The 25649-nt window shown below is 39.3% G+C and overlaps 1 protein-coding gene across 1 annotated transcript in view; it reads right to left on the reverse strand.

The window, feature by feature from the left end:
- nol11 (nucleolar protein 11) overlaps positions 1 to 25649 on the reverse strand; it is a 99579-nt gene that overhangs the window by 40312 nt on the left and 33618 nt on the right. The window contains exon 4 of the mRNA XM_079840694.1: positions 20922 to 21070. Within this exon, the coding sequence (XP_079696820.1) occupies positions 20922 to 21070 (149 nt within the window). The remainder of the gene's footprint in view (positions 1 to 20921; positions 21071 to 25649) is intronic.

Raw genomic sequence — 25649 nt, forward strand, 5'->3', positions numbered from 1 at the left:
TGTGTGTGTGTGTGTGTGTGTGTGTGTGTGTGTGTGTGTGTGTGTGTGTGTGTGTGTGTGTGTGTGTGTGTAGGCTATAAGAATGGCAATTAACTTACCTGTATAAACTGTGTAAAACATGCAGTTACTTTAGTAGTGCCCTATAAAATCAATTTTATTTTTTCCCAAATTCCGTTTTATTTTTTCATAAATTCAATCTTTTTCCCGTTTGAATTTTTGCTAATTCCTTTTTTTCCGTTTTAATTTTTGGGAATTAATTTCTCTTTACCCTTAACTGTTATTTTAGTCGTAAAAAGAGTGCTTTTAATGTTAATATAATAGAACATAAAAGATAAAATAGGAATGACCTTAAATTTATTGAGGAAACAATCACATTTACTTTTCAGGACAAATACGGCACTAAGTACTTCACAACAAAATATTAGTGCTTTGAATTGATTAAAAAAAACGTAATTAATCAAATTTTTTCTGTAATTAATCATGATTAATTGCAATTAAAAAACATTGGAGTTTTTAATATTTTGATATTGTAATAATTTCAGTTACTCTCCAAATTAATTTAGAAACAACTTAGACAGCATATTTTAAATATGTGTTGTAATGGCATATTTTTATGAATGAAGGCCAGTATCACTGATAATGTCTCTATAAAACATTAATGACATTACATTACAGTATAACTGACAGGGCTCCAGACTGCGACCATATGGTCGCATTTTGCGACTAAAATTTGAGTGTGCGCAACTGAATTTTACATCCAGTTGCACTTGTGCGACCAGTAAATTTGCCTGCTGTCGGTACTGGAGAAATTAAGAAAATACACTTACTATTTATAATTGATAGACGTTATATCTGTCAAATTCTATCTTTGCAAGCCGTTTTTATACGAGATAATATTAAACCATTTGTCCGTGATGCATTTTTGCTATTCGCAATCCAGAAGAGAGAGAGCGAGCGAGCTCAATTGGAGCTACAGCAAACAGCACGTCAGTCAGCTTAATGAGTGACGATGGCCAAGAGAACTACACAAAAGTTTAGTCTGCTTGAACTTTAGGGATGTGCTGTGATTTTAAAATAATTTTATTTTCGATTTCGGCTTCCAATAATTATAAAATGATATGAGGTAAAACTATTCCTATAGCCGTGTTTCCTCGAGCACGACATCCTTCCCTTCACAGCTGCGCTGTCATTTCTCCCTAAACCTAAACTTAACGTCAGAATCAGTGATTGTTGTAAACTGCAGTCTCTACTGTTGCTAAACTGCGGGATGTGTTTGATAATAAAGAGCTATTAAATGCGCAATAATCCGCGCAAGAGACGCTGTTTCCAACTTCAAGGTGGCTTGTGTGTGTGCTGCGAAATGGACCGACTTGTACTTTATATTTTAGGCTTCGTGTGCCTAAACCATCAAATAAACAACAAATAGCCTGTGTCAAAATGACCGGATTGGAGAGTAGTTACTTTAACAGTTTATATCTTAAATGGGCATATATAGTTTGGAGAAATAGAATATATTAAAGCTGCGAGCAGCGATGACGGGCCCAAGCCGGTGGCACCGCCACGCCGGTGGCATCAGCATAACTGTGCACGGCAGGCAATATGCATTTAAACAGGATAATTTTTTTTAATCGCTCGAATATGTCACATTTACCGCAGCAGCTGGTGCCACTATCACCACAAGCCACACCCATGATGTCATTTAAATGTAGATGATTTTTAATGTCATGGGATGAAATAGATCTCTTTCAAATATGTGAAAAGTTATCTTTTCCTGCTCAAAATGTTATAAGTCCAGAAGGCCAGTATTTAATTCAAGGTATTTGTATAGTTCTTTTTTTACTTATTCACAAGTGATAGTTATTTGTGATAGTCTATGATATGAAAGGGGTAAATTATCATCATCAAGAGAGAAAGGCACACACACAAACTCACAGGGTGAGAGAGAGACCCCACACACACACACACCCAGGGTGAGCCTGAGAGTGAGGGGGGAGGGGAAGGACTGAGAGAGAGGCAATCTGCACATTGAACAAGATTCACAAGATTTTAACAACAAAAAAAAATAAAATCTAAATGGTGGGAGAAAGTTTTTTTTTACTTCACTCTCCGAAAACATTATTTTGAATATATTTGAAATCACAGATGTTGGGTGATGAGAATTGTAACTCAAATATAATTTACAAAAACTAGTCCTGTCTGAATAGTGATATGTCAGTGAGATCAGCTCGGGCGCGCACACCGTCTATGGGTGATGTCACGTATTTTGCGAAATGCGCAGTTAGGTGATGTGTCGCCCTCCACACGTTGCGAAACAGACTCCGAAATGGGGAAATGTAAATTTGCGGACTCCTGGTTGGAGTAGGATGAGTTTAAACAATGACCGCAGGGTTTTTCTATGGTTTTTCCTGCATAGCAGCCGCCTCCGTCACATTTCGTGCCACCTCCGTCTGTCGACAAAACTCAAGACAGGCAGTCACTTGCTCAGATTAGGCATGTCGTGGTAATTAAATAATCATCAGAAATATATATTGTCACATGATCTTTCAGCAATCATTATTAGTATTTTATGATTTGCTAGTACAAAGTCATCTAAAGCCATTCCATAGCTGAATGTCTTTCCTCCGCTGTAGCTGTCCATCATTCTCCGTTCAGCATTCAAACTGCGCGTCGTGTTTGGTTACAGTCAGTCAGCTGCTCGGTAAAGCTCACTCCAAGATGATATATTCCCGTTATAATACTTGATATGCAGATAAAATAATTTATCTTCCTGGAGTTTATCTAGCGGTTTCTGAACGATGTTGTGCTCCCTACCCGGGTGACAACACAAGGCATCACACGCACAATAACCGGAATTTAAAACTGTGAAGAAACCGACCGATATACATAGTAGACTAGGATTTGTGCGCTCAACGCTCATCGTCTCTTTATGCCGTGAACTTTTTAATGTGCACTCGCGGTGCACTGCGCCCTCTGACTCCATGTTGCTTTAAGCGCATCATTCTGCACCCGGGATGCGCATAAGCACATTGTGCCGCGCTTTCATATATTTTCATAGTTTTGTGCACTTAAAGATGATTAAAAAAAATCTTGTTCTCACGTATCTATCATATATTTGTTGCCCCTTTACAGAGCTGCACATTACGTTTACAATAAACTATAAATCTTGAAATGTTATATTATTTGTGTAGGCCCATATAATTATTTACATTCATATATAAATTAAATATAAATTGTTTTTTTTATAAATGTATTTAATAAGAACACAAAGTAATTTGTACCTTTTCATTAACATTTTTAGATTTTATAAAATTAGTCCAGAGATGTTTTTTCAAGAATTACCTTTTGTAATTGCAAATTTTTTTAACTATCCACTCACCTAATTTAATATATATTTTTGTTATAGCTTATGATTATATATTTTTATTTTATTGCTCAACAGTAGTTCTCATCGCCGATGAGGTCTTTAAATATTTTGAGAAGGTCTTAAAAAAGTCTTAAAAAGGTATTAAAATTTACTTCAGGATTCCTGCATATACCCTGCATATGCATCATACGTGATCTTGGCAAACACAGCACATGACGTTTTTATTTAAAATTAGAAAGTTTTAAATTAGTTAAATTAGATTAGTTAAATTAGAAAGTTGTCCGGCTCGAAGAGAACAATATATGTACGGGGACACATGAAATGTCTACAAATGTATGTCCTCAGAAATCACAGAAGCACACACACACACACACACACACACACACACACACACACACACACACACACACACACACACACACACACACACACACACACACACACACACACACACACACACACACACACACACACACACACACACACACACACACACACACACACACACACACACACACACACACACACACACACACACACACACACACACACACACACACACACACACACACACACACACACACACACACACACACACACACACACACACACACACACACACACACACACACACACACACACACACACACACACACACACACACACACACACACACACACACACACACACACACACACACAGAGAGAGAGAGAGAGAGAAACAAGGTTTTTTTTTATCCTGCTTCAAAACTAAGACACTGCTGCCATCGTGTGTTCATTGAGGGAAGGGCAGCACACATTCCCCTTTTTTGTCCTTATTTAATCCCTCGGCATGGCAACACCGTTTGAGATATCCAAAATCCGTTCGCATTTTAGCATCTTCCGTATCTTTGTTTCATGTTGACCGAGTTTGGTGGAGATTGAATAAATCGCCTACGAGGAGAACGTAAAAACTCAGAGCCTGAATTATACCAATATTCACGTTCAAACCAAAATATCTGACTTCCTGTTGGTCGGAGCTAATGACTGTAAATTAGAAAGTTGTCCGGCTCGATGAGGTCAATATATATACTGAGTTTGGTGATTGTAGATGAAACGAAGCCCTTCATTTTTGTCAAAAGGTGGCGCTAGAGAGCCCCTCATCCCCGCCCGTTTCTGAGGCTTTGCCCATGTGTACTGACTAACATCTCTGATGTGTGTGTTGAGTTTCAAGCAGTTTCAAGCAATTTCAAGCATGCTAAGAGCCTCAGAACAACACTGCTACCTTTTAGTGAGGGGAGGGCAGACAGAGAATAAATATTCAGAAGAAATATATTAAATAAAATAAATATATTGATCTGAAAAATAGTATGATTATTTTAAAGCTATTTGGTTACATTTTAATAAAACATTGTTTTAGTATGTTTTTAAACACACACACATACACGTTGTAATACCAGTGTAATACCCATGTCATTATACAAATTTGTGTCCTCATAAATCACAAACAAGAGAGAGAGAGAGAGAGAGAGAGAGAGAGAGAAACAAGTTTTTTTTTATCCTGCTTCAAAACTAATACAATGCTGCCATCTTGTGTTCATTGAGGGGAGAGCAGCAGACACAGAGAATTTCTGTTCCCCTTTTTTGTCCTTATTTAATTCCTTGCCATGGAAACACCGTTTGAGATATCCAATATCCGTTCACATTTTAGCATCTTCAGTATCTTTGTTTCATGTTGACCGAGTTTGGTGGAGATTGAATAAATCGCCTACGAGGAGAACGTAAAAACTCAGACCCCGATTTAACCAAAAGTTCACCTTCAAACCAAAATATCTGACTTCCTGTTGGTCGGAGCTAATGACTGTAAATTAGAAAGTTGTCCGGCTCGATGAGGTCAATATATATACTGAGTTTGGTGATTGTAGATGAAACGAAGCCCTTCACTTTTGTCAAAAGGTGGCGCTAGAGAGCCCCTCATCCCCGCCCGTTTCTGAGGCTTTGCCCATGTGTACTGACTAACATCTCTGATGTGTGTGTTGAGTTTCAAGCAGTTTCAAGCAATTTCAAGCATGCTAAGAGCCTCAGAACAGCCAAAAGATTATTAAACTTTGACACGTTGCCATGGCAACAGTGTTTGAAATTTCAGGAATCCATTTCATACATCTCTATCTGTCATGTTTTCACATTATACTGATGAAGTTTGAAATAAATCTGGTGAAAATAAGATGGTGATTCAAAGCATTTTTGAAAGTGACACACTTCCTGCTGCCAGTTGGTGGCGCTATAACTTTGACTCACAAAAGTCATATCCATGTGATCGGCCTCTTACAACGAACACACAGCTGAAGTTTCATCCAAACCAGTCAATGTTTGCACAAGTTAAAACACACTTCCTGTTTCCCTTTTCTCGCCATAAATTCGTTGCATCGCCACGGCCAGACTTTTCGAGATATCAAAAATCCGCTCGCAATTTAGCATCCTGGATATGTTCACTTAATGCTGACCGAGTTTGGCAATGATCGAAACAATGGCCTCGGAGGAGTATATTAAATTCCAGAGCATGCGTTTTCCGAACAACCCATAATAGCTCACTTCCTGTAGGGCTGACGCATAACTTAGAGCACGAAAGTTGTTCGGCCCGATGAGGTCTATATGTGTACCAAGTTTCAAACATGTACGTGCAAGTGTGTTTGATATATGGACCAAGTTTTCAGACCCCACTTTAGGGGGCGCTGTCGAGCCCCCCTGCCACGCCCGGGTACCAGCTTCAGCCCGGCTCTGATGGCCGCGCATTCCGACGCCTGTGCGAAGTTTCAAGAGTTTTCGAGCATGTTAAGTGCCCCAAAAGTACCCGAGAAGTCGAAAAAAAAAAAAAAAAAAAAAAAAAAAACAAAGAATAATCTGAGGAAGAACAATAGGGCTCTGCGCCCTTTCAGGGCTTGGGCCCTAAATATTAGTTCTGCATTCGGTCTTAAAGGGGCAGCATCTAATAAACCTGCTGACGATTAAGCCATTAATTCGAAATGAACAAAAGGCAAAGAGTCTCTTGAATGAATAACTTTAGCTTTTATAAGCATTAATCTTATCAATTTATACAGTGAAAACTAGGGGTGCACCGAAATTTCGGCCGCCGAAAATGGCATTATCGGTTTTGGCGTTACCGCCCCTCCCATCCGTGCGCAAGCACTTAGGTTTCACTCACGGTCGAGTTATCACGCGACGCGTCTGCCTATCAAAGATAGGGATGGCTCGATACCACAAATTTGTCTTCGGTACGGTACCACAATCTAATACCGAAGTACCGATATTAAATCGATACCATACAGGGTCTGAATTTTGATACGGGTATTGCGCATAATTTTACTCACTCTCGCAAGTTTTGGGTTTATGAAGCGGGAAATTACCACAAATGTTCATTATTAAATTAATCAACAAAGATTGTCACATCAATCAGTCATTTGGAAACTTTTTTGTAAGTAATTTCAGCATTACACCTCATCGCACCTGCACTATAAAAGCAATTTACGCGCTCCGATTCAACACTTGCGGGACAACTGACGGAAATCCCTGCCCACGTCTTTTTAAACCTCGCCAATTTGAACATGCAAGCGATTTTATAGCATTTCGTAACACATATGGGATGAGAGCTCTTTAAGAGAGTTTTCTTTCCGCTCATGCCAACAACAAACACACACACACACGCCTAAAGAGCTTGCGCATTCCAAATTAAGTTGTTTTTCCTCAGTCAAATACACACAAAATTATGTCAAAAATGTCAATCTTTAGTGAGTAGTTACATAAACACAGTTGGTTATGTCTTTCGCGGATGTAAATAGTGTAATAGTATGCGTGCAAATATTATGAGGTCCAAACATCACTGGTTGAAACGAACGCTGGAGATTTCTTTTAAACAATTAAACTATTTAAACAATACGATCTTATGTATGTGCGTTAATCAGTGTTAAAAGAAAAAAGTCTAAATTAGATGGTTAGAATGATGCACTCACCTGTCGATCTCTTAATGTCTTACAAGACAGGAATTAAGTGATAGATGCTTGGCAAGGTTTGATGGTTCTTCAGCAGTTTTATAAGCAAAGTAATTCCAAATTTCACGTCTACTCTCTTTATTAATGAGCTTTGTGCGTGTTGAGTGAGATTCAACTGCTGTATTCATCTTGTTCTGTTGCCACATTTGCCGGTTTCACGTCAGTTTGGGTAGCGCGCTGCCACCTAGCGGTGAACTTAGGAACAGCAGCATATACCGAAATGAGCAAAATCATGATATCGTACCGTTTTAAATAAAATATATACCGGTATTTTTCCAGTACCGGTATACCGCGCATCCCTAATCAAAGATTAAGCATGTCAGCGGGCATAGAGACGTATGCAGCTGAACTACCCATTGCCAGAAGCGACAATCCCCTTGACTACTGGCGCGTGAACGAAGGCCGTTTTCCATTGCTTGCGCGGATTGCACGCAGGTATTTATCTGCCCCAAGCAGTGTTGCCAAGTCCGCGGCTTTTACCCGCGGGATGTTTTTCCATGTCCACGGGAAGCGACCCCGATGTGATATTTAGACCCAGGAACGTGAATTTTAGCAGGCAACCCTGCCAAAAAAAAAAAAAACATTTTACCCACCAAATGCCATTTTTCCCGGAGAACAGTGACAGACTATTCTGTGCAGCATCTCATGTTCTTAATGAGAACCATTCTGTGATTTTGTGTGCAGTTATTCAGATAATTGTGGATATTTTTTTTATTTTATATTATTTTATTTGATGGAACATAAAATTTGAAGAATAATATTAGGCCTATTTGGCATTATTTATATTTATTAAAAAATATTTTAGGTTTTATGTAACTTAATAAAAGTTTCATTATTCTATTGGTTCCTGATTTTTTTAAATTTCAGATCCATTAAATTCAAGCAATCTTATATATATATATATATATATATATTTTTTTTTTTTTTTTTAGACATGTGCCGGTAAACGCTAATACGATATACCGCAATGAACATGCTCAATATTGTTATGTGAATAATTATTTATTACCAATTATTCAGATTTTTGGAATGAATTTTAAGAATACTTTACCCATCAACCGTTTAAAATGAACAACACGTCAAAGAGGAACGCGCAATGATGTAAATAGACCGTGCATGAGCTGAGCACATAGCGGAACGAAGGCGCTGAAGTGCACATTCACCCTTTGACAGCAGAGGGCGCTGACAGAACAGCAGAAACGCAGCCGTTTCTATTCATTTTCAAACTTGAGCATTTTATATTTTAATCTGGACTAAATTACATGCCCTAGATATTGTTTGCATATGTTCTGACTGTTGTTCAATCATACACTTTACAAGGCTCCATTATTTAACATTAGTTCATTCATTAACAAACTGACAATGAAAAATACTTCTAAAGCTTGTATTAATCTTAGGTAAATGTACATTTCAGCATACCTATTGTTCTTTATAATTATTTTGCACTTTAATCTGTTTTAAATATTTGTTTACTTTATAAATTTTTGTGTATTGCTTTATTGTATTTAAATGTTTGGTTCTTTTGTAACAAGAAAGTTGTTAAACCTGTTTACTTTTTTTTGCAACTTATTTCAATACCGTGATAAAAGCTTCAGCAATTAAATCGCAACATGAAAAATTGATACCGGCACATGTGTACACACACACACACACGAGCCGAACCGATATATCGGCGGGCCGATATTATCGGCCGATATTACGCTTTCCAAACTATCGGTATCGGCATTTATGATGGCTGATAAATGAATATTTAAAATAAAAAAAATTAAAAACTGACGAAACACCGCTCAAACCCATTGAGTGTTGGCGTTTCAAACACATTGAGTGTTGGGGTTTCATAGTTTGTCCACCAGAGGGCACTCTACAACGTGCCGGGTTGGCAACACCAGCTGATCCAGCGGCGCACTGCGGCTGCATTCACAATCACAACACAACGGTGATCATCCGTGAAGTGCATGTAAGTTGGCAAAGACATACATTGCTTGAATTACAATTAAAAAAACATCCCCATCAGTTCTCTTAACTCAAATAACATGACAAAATTTGTAACAGCAAAACTGGACTTGGCAGTTACAAATTTTAGCAGTTACATGTAAGCCAAGATAGCTGGTAATTACGCTAGGTTGTTGACTGACTTAGTTTACCTCGGACAATGTGATTGAATAAGATGCATTTCTTTAATAGTCTGACAGCATGAGACGTATCATCTCTCCCCTGCCAGTTATTTTGAAAAAGTATACATATTTCTAAATTATGACTTATCATAGACGCTAACCACAAAGCTAGCTAATGCCATGGCTATCAGTGGGAGACCGCTAACATTAATGCGCCTTGGAAATCACAAACTTATTCTGCCTAAATAAAGTAATGATTACTGTATTTATAACTAGTATATTTGTAGTTCCAGTCCCTGCATTGTAAATCGTAAGTTAAGCACGTGAGGAGTGAACGAAAGCGTGTTGCTGACTTCAGAAGCAGCATTATCGAGTCAAATAATGGATTTATTGCATCATCAGTAGTAGATTTTAGAAGGCAGGCAGCAAATGATAGAAAATGGTTTGTTGTAGCTTGATGGATAGAATTAAAAGAGTGCATGTAAAGGGATAAGCAAGTTGACATTGTAATTATAAGGTAGCTCATATATACTGTATATACCGTAAAACTTCAAATAATAGCCGAGTCCCAAATAGTCTCTTTTAAACGCCTGGTGTGACGACAGGTTTGGGTAAATAAAGGCCGGTCTCAAATAGAGGCCTGGTCTGTTTTTTAGTATCGGGCTGTATTTGATCTTCTCAAACCCGTCAGATCGTCTGTTCTATGTTTTGATTAGATTTCACGTGACAGACGGAACCGTTCATGAACGACTCATCACTATGGCAAAGTAAAGAGGTTAACGAACTTTCAGTCTTCAGTTTTTCTTAATTCTCTCAATACCACCATGGAGAAAAGTATAATTTGACATTTAAGCTGACAGTTGTCAAATTTCAAGCGTGGGTAAAGCTGGATACGGAGCGGCTGAAAAATTCCTTTAATGCTTGCGCGCAGACGTGCGCGTGTGTTTGTGTGCGAGGGAGAAGGAGGAGATCTATTTCATTAACTTCGGGATGTTATCCTTAGGTATGTGGCCTGACAGTAGCTTCTGATGGAAGCGAGGATCACCTTATCCATTGTTTCAAAGAGGGAGAGCCGTGCGCATCTGGGCGGGATCTAGTGCGAGCAAGGCAGGCAGAGTTAGCGGAGGCTGGAGAAGTGGAGGAGAGCAACGAGGAGGAAGAATTCGCCCATGAACTTGTAATTGAGAATCGCGGGGATGATGATAGTGATGAATAGAGTAATTTTCTATCACATGATTGCAGTTGTTTTACAGGGTAGCCTTCATTCTTTCTTGTTGATGTGTTTCGGGCAACAAGTTCATACGCTCAATGGATTTTAGCGGTAACTTATATTGTTCTGCCCATTGCTGTCACATTGTTTCGTTTTTTGTGCTGCCAATAATCTAAGACATTTCTTACATTAAATGATTTGTTAAACACATTCGAATTAATTATAAATAAAACGTAATATAATGTGGTAACCTCCTACCGTCATGCTTGAACATCTCAACACTAAATTAAAGGCCTGTCTCTTATAGACGCCTGTTTCAAATACAAGCCGGTGCAGTTCGGTGATTTGGGTAAATAGAAGCCCGGGCTATTATTTGAAGTTTTACAGTAGTTTATATTTTGCTGTTGTTGTTATATATCAGAACTTCTAGAACTTAACTGAATATTTTTTTCCAGTCTTGCTCAGTTATATTTATAAAGCTTACCACATCTATTAATACTGGTAACTTTGATTTTTTTGTTTTGTTTTTGTCATTGTGTTTTCGTCCATACGACTTTAAGTTTCATATCTTAAGTTTGTATTTTTATACATTTTATTTATCAGAACTTTAATATATTTTTATGTTCCTCTGTTCTGTTGTGACAGTAAAACAAACAAGTTTATTTTTAAACTGCATTATCATATTTTAGAGAGGCTGAGTTATCATGAATAACTACAAATAACTAATGTAAGGGAAATCGGTTTAAGTGTTTTTTACGCGTTTCTGTTATTTTATTTATTTATTTTTAATATATATCGGCTGATATATCGGAATATCGGATTTTAAAATGACCAAATAACGGTATCGGCCTTAAAAATCCTTTATCGGTCGGGCTCTTATATATATATATATATATATATATATATATATATATATACACACTCACCTAAAGGATTATTAGGAACACCGCACTGTGTTTGACCCCCATTCGCCGTCAGAACTGCCTTAATTCTACGTGGCATTGACTCAACAAGTTGCTGAAAGCATTCTTTAGAAATGTTGGCCCATATTGATAGGAGAGCATCTTGCAGTTGATGGAGATTTGTGGGATCCACATCCAGGGCACGAAGCTCCCGTTCCACCACATCCCAAAGATGCTCTATTGGGTTGAGATCTGGTGACTGTGGGGGCCATTTTAGTCCAGTGAACTCATTGTCATGTTTAAGAAACCAATTTGAAATGATTCGAGCTTTGTGACATGGTGCATTTATCCTGCTGGAAGTAGCCATCAGAGGATGGGGACATGGTGGTCATAAAGGGATGGACATGGTCAGAAACAATACTCAGGTAGGCCGTGGCATTTAAACCATGCCCAATTGGCACTAAGGGGCCTAAAGTGTGCCAAGAAAACATCCCCCACACCATTACACCACCACCACCAGCCTGCACAGTGGTAACAAGGCATGATGGATCCATGTTCTCATTCTGTTTACGCCAAATTCTGACTCTACAATCTGAATGTCTCAACAGAAATCCAGACTCATCAGACCAGGAAACATTTTTCCAGTCTTCAACTGTCCAATTTTGGTGAGCTTGTGCAAATTGTAGCCTCTTTTTCCTATTTGTAGTGGAGATGAGTGGTACCCGGTGGGGTCTTCTGCTGTTGTAGCCTATCCGCCTCAAGGTTGTGCGTGTTGTGGCTTCACATATGCTTTGCTGCATACCTCGGTTGTAACGAGTGGTTATTTCAGTCAAAGTTGCTCTATCAGCTTGAATCAGTCGGCCCATTCTCCTCTGACCTCTAGCATCAACAAGGCATTTTCGCCCACAGGACTGCCCCATACTGAATGTTTTTCCCTTTTCACACCATTCTTTGTAAACCCTAGAAATGGTTGTGCGTGAAAATCCCAGTAACTGAGCAGATTGTGAAATACTCAGACCAGCCCGTCTGGCACCAACAACCATGCCATGCTCAAAATTGCTTAAATCACCTTTCTTTCCCATTCCGACATTCAGTGTGGAGTTCAGGAGATTGTCTTGACCAGGACCACACCCCTAAATGCATTGAAGCAACTGCCATGTGATTGGTTGATAAGATGATTAGAAATTGAAGTGTGTGTGTGTGTGTGTGTGTGTGTGTGTGTGTGTGTGTGTGTGTGTGTATATATATATGTTTCTAAAAGAAGCCATTTTCGGTTTCAGTTTCGGTTTTCGGCCAAGTGCATCCTACATTTTGGGTTTTGGCCCAGAATTTTCTTTTCGGTGCATCACTAGTGAAAACTATGCAGTGTTATTTTCCATTTCATTACTTTATTATATTTCTTTGTAGGTTTGTTCTTTCTAAGTAATATTAATGTTAGCAGACCTTCCGAATGCCTGCACACTGGTCCATTTACAAATAGATGTTTTATATTTTTGTTCAAACATTGCTGTTTCTTTTGCTATAGATATTTTACTTTTCAGATTATAAAGCCATGTTAATTATGTTCTTAATTATGTTTGGGGGTTTTTTTTCATAAAAAACAACAACAAAAAAAACAGTATAATAAAAAGAACCGATAAGAATACCGTTAAAGGGTTAGTTCACCCAAAAATGAAAATTCTGTCATTAATTACTCACCCTCATGTCGTTCGACACCCGTAAGACCTCCGTTCATATTCGGAACACAATGAAGATTTTTTTGTTGAAAGCTGATGGCTGAGAAAAGCTTCAGATAGGCCTCCATTGGCATTCACTACATTTACACTCCCAAGACGCATAAAAGGCACTTAAAACGTCATTACAAAGTCCATCTCACCACAGTGACTCTACAATAATTTTACAATGCGACGACAATAGTTTGTGCGCAAAAAAAAATCTAAATAACACCTTTATCCAACTTGTTCTTGTCTTCCGTGTGTGCCTCCACGACGCATGCGCGAGAATATGACGCAGATCCGGCGTTCGGACACATGACCCAGAAGCGATTTGTTTACAAGCAGAGGAAGACGAATCTAAGCTGTTGAATTCTACATTGATCGTGCTTTAGGTCTCGGCGTAGTTCTCAAAATCGGGCTAAAGTGTGCATTTCATGGATTCCTGAACGCTGGCGCAACGTCATATTCTCGTGCATGCGTCGTGGAGGCATACACGGAAGACAATAACAAGTTGGATAAAGGTGTTTAGATTTTTTGCGCACAAAAACTATTGTCGTCGCATCGTAAAATTATTGTAGAGCCACTGTGGTGAGATGGACTTTGTAACAACGTTTCAAGTGCCTTTTATGCGTCTTGGGAGTGTAAAGGTCCTGAATGCCAAATTTTCAGTTGGGGATCATTGTGCTCCTAGTGAAAAAAGTTAGTCTGGAGCCCTGACTGGACATTATAATTTCAACATTTATTAGGCTTTAAAAAACAACTTTTAATTTAATTTAACTTGAAACAATCTTTTGATAAACCCATTATAATAAATGTTATATTTACCCCTGGCCTTCCCTGTTAGACAGTCTACACAGAAATGGAACAAAGTTATCAACACCTTTCTTAACTGCATATATTATAAGTGAAATATAGATTAATTAGGGATTAAAAAGGGTTAGTTCACCCAAAAATGAAATTTCTTCCATTAATGACTCACCCCAATGTTGTTCCAAACCCGTAAGACCTCCGTTGATCCTCGGAACACAGTTTAGGATATTTTAGATTTAGTCCGAGGGCTTTCAGTCCTTTGAATGCAAGTGTAAGCACACTTTGCTGTCCACGTCCAGAAAAGTAGTCCATATGTGACATAATTTGGTTAGTTAGACTCTTTTGAAGCGTCGACAATACATTTTGGTCCAAAAATAACAAAAACTAAGACTTTATGAAGCATTGTCTTCTCTCGTTATCTAGGAATCCGCGTTCACGAGGCTCCAGTGACGCTGCAGACGTAAGACGCTGTGACGTGTTATCTGGTGCGACAGAGCTTCGTTTGTAGTCTGAGGGAGACTCAGTACAGCGTGCGTCTCCCTCAGACTACAAACGAAGCTCTAACACGTCACAGCGTCTTACGTCTGCAGCGTCACTGGAGCCTCGTGAACGCGGATATCTAGATAACGAAAGAGAAGACAATGCTTCATAAAGTCTTAGACTCTTTTGAAGCGTCGACAATACATTTTGGTCCAAAAATAACAAAAACTAACTAACCAAATGCTGTCACATATGGACTACTTTGATGATGTTTTCATTACCTTTCTGGACGTGGAAAGCAAAGTGTCCTTACACTTGCATTCACAGGACTGAAAGCCCTCGGACTAAATCTAAAATATCTTAAACTGTGTTCCGAGGATGAACGGAGGTCTTACGGGTGTGGAACATTGGGGTGAGTCATTAATGGAAGAAATTTCATTTTTGGGTGAACTAACCCTTTAAAGCCACACTTTTCTCTGTTCCCGTTGTTCTATGATGAACATTAAATGACAGACATTATCAGTGCTACAGTCACTTTAAGATCTACCCCTTCAGAACATGACGTGGATCAGACGCGCATCTAATTTTCTCTCAAGTTCATTTAAGACATTATTTTCCATACAGTGCATTAAAGTGCATTAAAAACAAGGCAAAATACAGCAAGTACTCCCCGAGGGAGCTGCTCGGCTTGGTACTTTGCTTTCGACTGCGAAAAAGTTAAACTCAACACTGAGCCGTGGAGAGCCGCTTTGCCATACTTTCATTGTTTTGAAGGGGGAGCTGAAATGACGCAAGGGGGAGCTGAAATGACGCGAGGGGTTGTGTCGCCCAGATTTGCTTCCCCCGGTCTGCATTTTCCCCAGACATTCGTTCTTCTCCCACACAAAACAGCATTTCATTCCAAATATGTAAAATTCCGCGAAATTCTGCGTTAACACTAGATTCCGCGTTATGCCAATTCCACGATTCCGTGAACGTGGAAATTATAGGACCCTACTATAGTGATTCTGGGCATCGATAAACAAAGATAACTGCTCCTGCATCTCTGTGCGCCCGCAAACTGCACTTGATGTGACTGACGGGGCGGAGTCACGGGTTAGAATCACTAATGCCCAAATGTCAAAATATTGATAGTAAGGGGTAGTAAAATCCAATCAAAGTCATTTGTCAGTAATTTTTTTACATGTTTTTTCATATAAATGTCTAGAACTCCAAAACGAAATGAGATATTTTCACCAAAATTGACACATGTATGGGCTCACTCCAAGGACACATAAAAAAAATGGTAGGAATGTGCCTCTTGGTGGCGCTATAATAGAACAAAACATGAAATTCCCATAGACTACAATACATTTTTCAGCCTTTTTGCCTAAAATCACCTCATTGCTGCAGTTTATATGACACTCCCAGCCATTTTGGCATGTCTTGTCTTCTTATTTGCGCTTGGCCCCGGTATTGCGGATGCAGCTATATTTATTATTATTCTTCTCCGAAAAGGACCGCATTTTTGAGGGCCTAAACATGCTGGAAAACTCACGAAACTTTGCACGTGTCAGAACTGGCAAAAATTTACATCTGATATGGGTTTCACAATTGGGTGGGGAAAAATGACTCGATAGCGCCACCTATAAAACTTCAACGGAGTGCGCATCCCGCTCCGTTTCACATACGTGTACGTTATTCGGTACATGCGTGTAATGAGCCAATACCTCCTCCTAGAGTTATTGGATTATCTTCACATTTGGTGAGTGTAATCATAAGGCCTTTGCGACGCTAAATTGTTAAGATCTAGAGTTTTTGTCGAAGGCCGTGTGCCTGACGGCCTGACAAATTTCGATGTGTGTGTGTGTGTGTGTGTGTGTGTCAGTGTCCTGTCTTGTCTTGGTGGCTGCGGCTCATCTCAGCTAATCGAGGGAGTGTCTCTGAGACACACACACACACACACGTCAGTTTCCTGCTCACATCGATTTCTCTTTTGCTCTTGAACAAACAACAGAGAATTTTGAGTACTCATATTAAGAGTCTTAAATTAGTTAAATAACGTCTTAAATTAACTTAAAGAGTTGTGAGGAAATGAGATGCACGGGATAGCGCGTGAGATCCGCATCATGTTCGTCAGCGGCTGTTCTTAAAGTGACAGGAGCACTGATGATGCCTGTCATTAATGTTCATCACAGAACAACGGGAACAGAGAAAATTGTTGCTTTAATGATGATTAATCTATATTTAATTTATTATTTATGCAGTTAAGAAAGGTGTTTGCTAACTATTACATTTCTGTATATATCTAACAGGGAAGACACAGGTAAAAATAACATTATTTATAATGGGGTTATGTAAAGATTCTTTAAAGTTTTCGCAGCTGTTTATTCAAGTGCATTTTTGTTAACAGACTGAGAGTCCATTGCTTTTTTTTGTTTTGGTTGTTTTACATTTACATTTATGCATTACATTTACGTTTTGTTCATTTATTGTGGATATTTAAAATGCTTTCCGTTTTCAGTGTTAAATAGTCTTTAGAAATAAAAGTTTATTGATCTTTGATCATTATTTTAGATGAAAATGGTCTCAGAACGACTATCGTTTATCGCAATTTCTTGGCCAATTTATCGTCCAGTGAAATTATCGTGACAGGCCTAGCTGTAACTCATGTATGCAATGTCCAATCTGCCCCAAACTACACACGTTTGATAAAAGTTCTGTCCTGAACACATCCATGCCCATATTGAGTTAGTCATTGCGCCACCTGCTGGCAACATGAAGTAACATGTTTAACACTTTTATGGACTCCTAACAACATATTAAAAACTCTCATCAAGTGTTAAATATGCTAGCAACATGCTTGAAACGTGCTAAAACATGCTAGCAACACTTAGCTAAGTGCTAAAGCATGCTATTAATGCAATGAAATAGGAAGTTGCTGTAACTCAGGTAAGCATTGTCCAATCTGCCCCAAACTTCACACGTTTGATAAGAGTTCTGTCCTGAACACATGTACATGCCCATATTTAGTTATAGTCATAGCACCACCTTCTGGCAACAGGAACTGACATGTTTAACACTTTTATGGACTTCTAATAATATATTAAGTGTGTCAATCCCCAATCTGCCGGATCTGCGTCATATTCTCGCGCATGCGTTGTGGAGGTACACACGGAAGACAAGAACAAGTTAGATAAAGGTGTTATTTTGATTTTTTTTTTGCGCACAAAAACTAGTCGTCGCATCGTAAAATTATTGTAGAGTCACTGTGGTGAGATGGACTTTGTAACAACGTTTTAAGTGCCTTTTATGGGTCTTGGGAGTTTAAATGTACTGAATGCCAACGGAGGCCTATCTGAAGCCTTTCTCAGCCATCAGCTTTCAACAAAAATATCTTCATTTGTGTTCCGAATACGGTCTTACGGGTGTCGAACGACATGAGGGTGAGTAATTAATGACAGAATTTTCATTTTTGGGTAAACTAACCCTTTAATTGGCCAGAGGAGAACTGGCACCCCAACTGAGCCTGGTTTCTCCCAAGGTTTATTTTTCTCCATTAGGTCACCTGATGGGGTTTTGGTTTCCGTGCCATTGTCGCCTCTGGCTTGGCTTGCTCTGTTGGGGACACTAAATTTATCAACTAAATATCCAAATAAATCTAATTATTAAACTAAATTAACCATATAAATTAAAATACTGATCTAATTACTGTTCTAATGACATCACAGTTTTCTCCAGAACGGCTATACGGCTGAATAAAATTCTGTTGCATTATTTTCCTGTTTAACACTGTGAAGCTGCTTTGAAACACTCTGCATTGTTAAAAGCGTTATATAAATAAAGTTGACTTGACATGTCCACACCCATATTCAGTTACAATTAAAGCGCCACCTATTGGCAGCAGGAAGTGACACGTTTAACACTTTGATGCACTCCTAGCAGCATACTAAAATATTACAGAGAGTGCTAAATATGCTAGAAACATATTAGGACATGCTAGCAATGCATACTATTAATGCCATGAAACAGGAAGTTGTTGTAACTCAAACATGCAATGTCCAATCTGCCCCAAACTTCACGTGTGTGATAAGAGTCCTGGCATGAAGATGTCTACACGACACAATTCAGATACGGTTGTAGCGCCACCAGCTGGCGGCGGGAAGCGTGGCCAGTACAGATGACTTTGACGTAGTCCGCTTATATTTTACTACTTAAACGCAAGTTGCCCACCATGCTCTTTTTTCCTAAAGCTACCGGGTGGCGGTGCAGGTGCGAGTGCCCTTCCATTACAGCTTTAATTTATATTTTGCAATTCTTTGTTTCTTTGTTGAGCTTTGTTTGCTCAACTTTTTTTCTTTTGCAAAACTTTGTTGCAAATATACAGTGAGGAAAATAAGTATTTGAACACCCTGCTATTTTGCAAGTTCTCCCACTTAGAAATCATGGAGGGGTCTGAAATTGTCATCGTATGTGCATGTCCACTGTGAGAGACATAATCTAAAAAATAAAAAAAATCCAGAAAGCACAATGTATGATTTTTTCACTATTTATTTGTATGATACAGCTGCAAATAAGTATTTGAACAACTGTCTATCAGCTAGAATTCTGACCCTCAAAGACCTGTTAGTCTGCCTTTAAAATGTCCACCTCCACTCCATTTATTATCCTAAATTAGATGCACCTGTTTGAGGTCGTTAGCTGCGTAAAGACACCTGTCCACCCCATACAATCAGTACGAATCCAACTACTAACATGGCCAAGACCAAAGAGCTGTCCAAAGACACTAGAGACAAAATTGTACACCTCCACAAGGCTGGAAAGGGCTACGGGGAAATTGCCAGGCACTTGGTGAAAAAAGGTCCACTGTTGGAGCAATCATTAGAAAATGGAAGCTAAACATGACTGTCAATCTCCCTCGGACTGGGGCTCCATGCAAGATCTCACCTCGTGGAGTCTCAATGACCCTAAGAAAGGTGAGAAATCAGCCCAGAACTACACGGGAGGAGCTGGTCAATGACCTGAAAAGAGCTGGGACCACCGTTTCCAAGGTTACTGTTGGTAATACACTAAGACATCATGGTTTGAAATCATGCATGGCACGGAAGGTTCCCCTGCTTAAACCAGCACATGTCCAGGCCCGTCTTAAGTTTGCCAATGACCATTTGGATGATCCAGAGGAGTCATGGGAGAAAGTCATGTGGTCAGATGACACCAAAATAGAACTTTTTGGTCATAATTCCACTAAACGTGTTTGGAGGAAGAAGAATGATGAGTACCATCCCAAGAACACCATCTCTACTGTGAAGCATGGGGGTGGTAGCATCATGTTTTGGGGGTGTTTTTCTGCACATGGGACAGGGCGACTGCACTGTATTAAGGAGAGGATGACCCATGTATTGCGAGATTTTGGGGAACAACCTCCTTCCCTCAGTTAGAGCATTGAAGATGGGTCGAGGCTGGGTCTTCCAACATGACAATGACCCGAAGCACACAACCAGGATAACCAAGGAGTGTCTCTGTAAGAAGCATATCAAGGTTCTGGCGTGGCCTAGCCAGTCTCCAGACCTAAACCCAATAGAGAATCTTTGTAGGGAGCTCAAACTCCGTGTTTCTCAGCGACAGGCCAGAAACCTGACTGATCTAGAGAAGATCTGTGTGGAGGAGTGGGCCAAAATCCCTCCTGCAGTGTGTGCAAACCTGGTGAAAAAGTACAGGAAACGTATGACCTCTGTAAATGCAAACAAAGGCTACTGTACCAAATATTAACATTGATTTTCTCAGGTGTTCAAATACTTATTTGCAGCTTTAATCATACAAATAAATAGTTTAAAAAATCATACATTGTGATTTCTGGATTTTTTCCGATTATGGTCTCTCACAGTGGACATGCACCTACGATGACAATTTCAGACCCCTCCATGATTTCTAAGTGGGAGAACTTGCAAAATAGCAGAGTGTTCAAATACTTATTTTCCTCACTGTATGTGGTATACATTTGAAACCAAACGTTTCATACAACCATACGTTTCAAGCACAGATGGTGATAGAGAGACCAAAGTCCTGTATTGTCTGTATAATATAGTCTGGATCATATTTCCATTTACCTTGCATTGATTTTGGATAAGGTCCAATATCAGAGTTTGATAGGATGCACTGCCTTTGAGGTAAACCACAACATATTATTTTTTACCTTTAAAAGCTGATAAGCCTTGGCAGAACAAACTAAAGGCTGATTCACCCCAGCCAGTATGTTCTCAGGACTGTTTAATATAAAGGCCTAATACCAAAAACTATAAAGTGAAAAGTCTGCAATCTCTGACCTGATCGTTTCTTCCTCTGACAAAACATCTTCTATAGGCTGCTGTGGGGAAGCGAGCAATGAGTCCAAGAACCTGACAGCCCCACAACAAAACAGCACCACAGCTTCAGAGTCAGCAGCTGGCAGCACTCTGTGAATATCAGCTGAAACCTAAAAACAGGCACAAACATGATATTTCAGTAACGTTCAAAATCTACACATGTTATTAACATCAGTCCCAGACAATCCATTTAGGGATGTGACGGTAAGGGAATTTTCCCACCAGTTAATCAACAAGTGCCAACACTGGTAATACCAGTATCATTGGGGGGGTGACAGTTTTCCCTCTTTTGCACCTCACGTTTAAATCGTTCATTCGATTCAATAGTAAAATGCATACAGCCACACAGTATTCGTGGAGCAGAGTGAGTGTTTTCAATTAACTTCTTTGGAAGTGGAGCTTCCATAGGAATGAACTGAAAATGCTCACTCAGCTCCACGGCATTATGAATGGCAGTTAACGAAAAACTTTCATTGAAGATCTTTTTCCATGACTAAGACGAGAAGACGACGAGATGACAAACGTCCTTAAAGGATTAGTTAACTTCAAAATGAAAATTTCCTGATATTTTACTCACCCTCATCTCATCCAAGGTGTTCATGTCTTTCTTTCTTCAGTTGAAAAGAAATTAAGTTTGAGGAAAACATTCCAGGATTTTTCTCCACTTAATAGACTTCAATGGCAACTTGGTTGAAGGTCCAAATCAATGCAGTTTCAAAGGGCTTCACGATCCCAGCCGAGGAAAAGGGTCTAATCTAACGAAACGATCTGTCTTTTTTTTTTTAAATGTAATGTATATACTTTTTACTAGTGATGCACTGATCATGATTTTACATGGCCGATTCCGATACCCGATTTTTTTAATTTATTTTTTAACACAAAAGAATGAAAGTATACATGAACAAGATGTTTATTTGGTATTTAACAGGCTAAATTGGCTTTTGGCTAATGAAAACAAGTCCGCAATTTGAAATTAACAAGAAATTTAATTGGAAATTAAAAGACTGAAAGGTGAAATTAAAGGCAACAACTGCATATTCTGCAATCCAAACAAAGATGTTACTTAAATCAGCATTTGTTTTTAAATTCAGTGTACAGAAAAAAAGTCTTTACCAGTGAAATTAAATAAAACCAAAGTATATAATTGTTCCAAAATGTTAAATCAAATAATGTTTAGTGCAACGAAAAAAAACTAAGGTGCTTTTTAAATCAAATTAAGTCAATGTAATTAAGGTAAAATAAAAGGTAACACTTTAGAATAATGGTCATTAGTTAACATTAGTTAATGTATTAACTAACATGAACTAACCATGAGCAGTACATTTGTTACTGTATTAATAAACTGGTTCGTTAGTTCAAGTGTTGGACAGATCAGTTGTTCTAACCTGTCGTTAAAATGATTCGGTTCAAATGAGTCATTGTTTCGCGAATCGGACATTAGCAGACGCGTTGTGTGAGCAGATGAAGCTGAGCTGAACAAACGCTCACTATCTGCACTTGTGCAGGGCGCGGAGAGGTAGGCTCGCGCAGGAAAGCGGCTCTTCCTCAGTTCTCCAGTTTCCGTTTGTAACACACTAGTGACATGTTCGCGAATGATTGCAATATAGGCGTATGTGCACGCGGGCGCACTTCCGGATAAATCGGCAGAAAAATACAAAGAAAACCGGCCGGTCGCCGATCGCGCGCTAGAAGCAAAAACCGGCCGGTTCCGGTTTTTGGCCGGTCAACCGGTGCATCCCTACTTTTTACCTAAATTGCTCATCTTGCGCTGCTCTGCGCAGCGTCACGGCTTGAGTAATCACATCAGAAAGGTCACACTAGACGTAGGTGTAAATACCAATAAACAAGTAAGCTGCATTTCAGCAATCTCCATTTGAGGTTCTCCTTAATTTAAAGGGTTATTCAGTTGTGTTCTGTCACGACTCACGAGCAGCTTGTGCTGTTTGTGCGACTAAATCTGCCATCAAACGGTCTCCTTGATGAAGCATGGATCTCTCAACTATTTGCGAGTGTGTTTGTTTGCTGAATAACTGCACTTATGAAACCTCTGTGACAACAGTCTTTTTTGCTGTTGTTTTAATAGAATAAACCATTAAAAGGTCCCATGGCATGAAAATTTCCTTTTATGAGGTTTTTTAACATTAATACGAGTTCCCCTAGCCTGTATATGGTCCCCAAGTGGCTAGAAATTTTGATGGGTGTAAACCGAGTTCTGGCTGTCTTTCTCTGCCTTTAAGAAAATGACAGCCCAGACGAGCTGATCTGGAACTTTCCTGTTATGAGGTCATAACAGGAAAGGTTACCTCCCCCTTCCTCTGCTTTGCCCACCCAGAGCACTCAGAGAAAATGGATTCAGTTTATGTCAGCACAGGCTTTACAAACAGACTTTACAATATGGATTCGACAGCACCGCGACAGTGAGTAACAGTGTTCATTAATGCATGATCTGTGATTTCTGATGTGTAGCTAATCATTCAAGTTCACTCAGACTTTCTTTCTAGATTGTTTAATGATCGCCGTCTTGATGCCCTAAGCGTAATGCATCAGTGAATCAAGCCAGTGACTAAAACGATCGTTTCTGTTAGTAGGATGAAACAAATCCGTTTTTAAGTGATTTAACTACAGAGAGTGATCAAAGAACACTTTATAATTTCTGGAGCTGTCAATCACATATCGCGAGTGTATCTGCTGCACACTTGCCCAAACTGCCATTATAATGAATGACGGTGTTATGCTGCACAACAAAGCTCTTATCATGTCCGCGTCGTGCTTGCTGTTAGTTGTGGTGAAAGCATTTTGTGAGAGAACACACGCTGCAATGACAGAGTCGACGTGACTGGGACTGTTTATTCAGAACTCCCAGATACAAATAAGCTTGTGCTAACAGCACAGTGCTCTCAACAACTAGAAGATTTAACTTCCTCCAGCTCTCCGTGGTTCACGAGTGCCCATTCAGTCTCATGCATGCAGTGCGTGCAGTGCCTCGCTAAACCACGCCTCCTCCGCAACATAATCTAACACTCATTTCAAATGCAAAGATGTCAGCCAATCACAACAGTGGGCGTTTTCACTGAAGTCTCACAGCAGACAAGCCCCTTGAAACAGGGCATTCAGCCACAGGGCAAACATAAGTATAGAAAAAATGCCTTTTATTACTAAATTATGACGTTTTTTGATGTAAAAATCATACTAACAATATAAGTACACCTCAGTAAACATTATAAAATAATAGAAAAATGGCATGCCATGGGACCTTTAAACTAGATGAGGTAAATAAACCATGCGTATGGGTTGACATTTTCTTGATTTGTGCTTATAGGTGAAATTGCAACAATTCTGTTAAATGTAAAAATACATTTCTCAAATGACAACAATAGTGATTATAATTGAGCAAAATAATCAATGCAGGATGACGAAAATGTAAAAAGTTTTCATTGACGAAAACTAGACTAAAACGCTCAGACATTTAGTCGACTAAAACTTGACTAAACAAAAACTTGAAATGTTGACTAAATTTGATAAAAACTGAAAAGCACATTTGACACAGAACTAAGTTTGAAACTAAATTTTTTTTAAAAATAGCTGACGAAATAAACACTAGTGCGCTTTTTACTTTCGCTTTGGAATAAGTGCCAATTTGGGGGCGGCAATTGCTTGAATGGTGGGTTCATTATTATTCTTAATGAAAAACACAACAAAACAGTACAATGACAAACACTGCAGAAAATTTGGTTTTAAAGCGAAACGTAAAAGCGCCTTTTTAACAGTCACCCCTTATTTACATTGTACGTGTCTGTGGCGCGTTACTGCTGCGCGGGGGGGTTAATTCCGTCTTCAAGCGATGCCAACTCACACCAGGAGCGAGGTGACAGGATTCGCAAGACCACGTGATTACACAGTCCTAGGTTGTTTTTCTCTATTTTTTTGTGTTCTGACAGGAGTTAAAAGTATGTTTTGTCCAGTAATTCTGTTTATTGGTAAAGACGTAAAGAAACCGCGCTACCTGATTAAACCGCGCACATCCAGCAGTTGCAGACTCGCAGCACAAGAGCAGCTGGATCATCTCACGCACAGCGCTGACGAACTCGTTCGGCACTTTCGCCGCTCTATTGAAGTGATGACGACTGCCAGATAGTAGCTTTATCTATTTGAATTTGATACAAGCGCAACATCATGTGTACAGTAGGGGTGTGACGGTTAGTATATAACCGTGAGACCGACGGTTATAGTTAAACACTGTCATTAGAACTCTATAACCGCCAAAACAGTGTTATTCAAATATTTTTTACAAACATAAAATAATTTTTTAGGTCCCCTCAGCTGACGAGGGAAACGGAGGCGGAGTTAGTGGTGCTTCGGAGGCTGCTACTGCTGGAGATGATTCGGGAGAGGTCTGTGCACCACCCCCTACCAAGAAGAGAAATCTTGGAGATCTCCTTAATAAACGGAGGTCTGAAATCTCTGCCACTTTACCAATCAGAGCGCGCGTTAACCCGCTATCTCCAAGAACAACCAAATGACTCTACGGCTAATCCACTAGCATGGTGGAGAGACAATGAAACACGCTATCCGCTCTTAGCAAAATTGGCACGTAAATACATGTGTATTTGTGCTACAAGCACAGCATCAGAGAGAGTTTTTAGCACTGCGGGTAACATAGCTACCCCTGTCAGATCGTCACTAAAACCA

Source organism: Gobio gobio, assembly GCF_949357685.1.
Source record: "Gobio gobio genome assembly, chromosome: 17".
NCBI lineage: Eukaryota > Metazoa > Chordata > Actinopteri > Cypriniformes > Gobionidae > Gobio > Gobio gobio.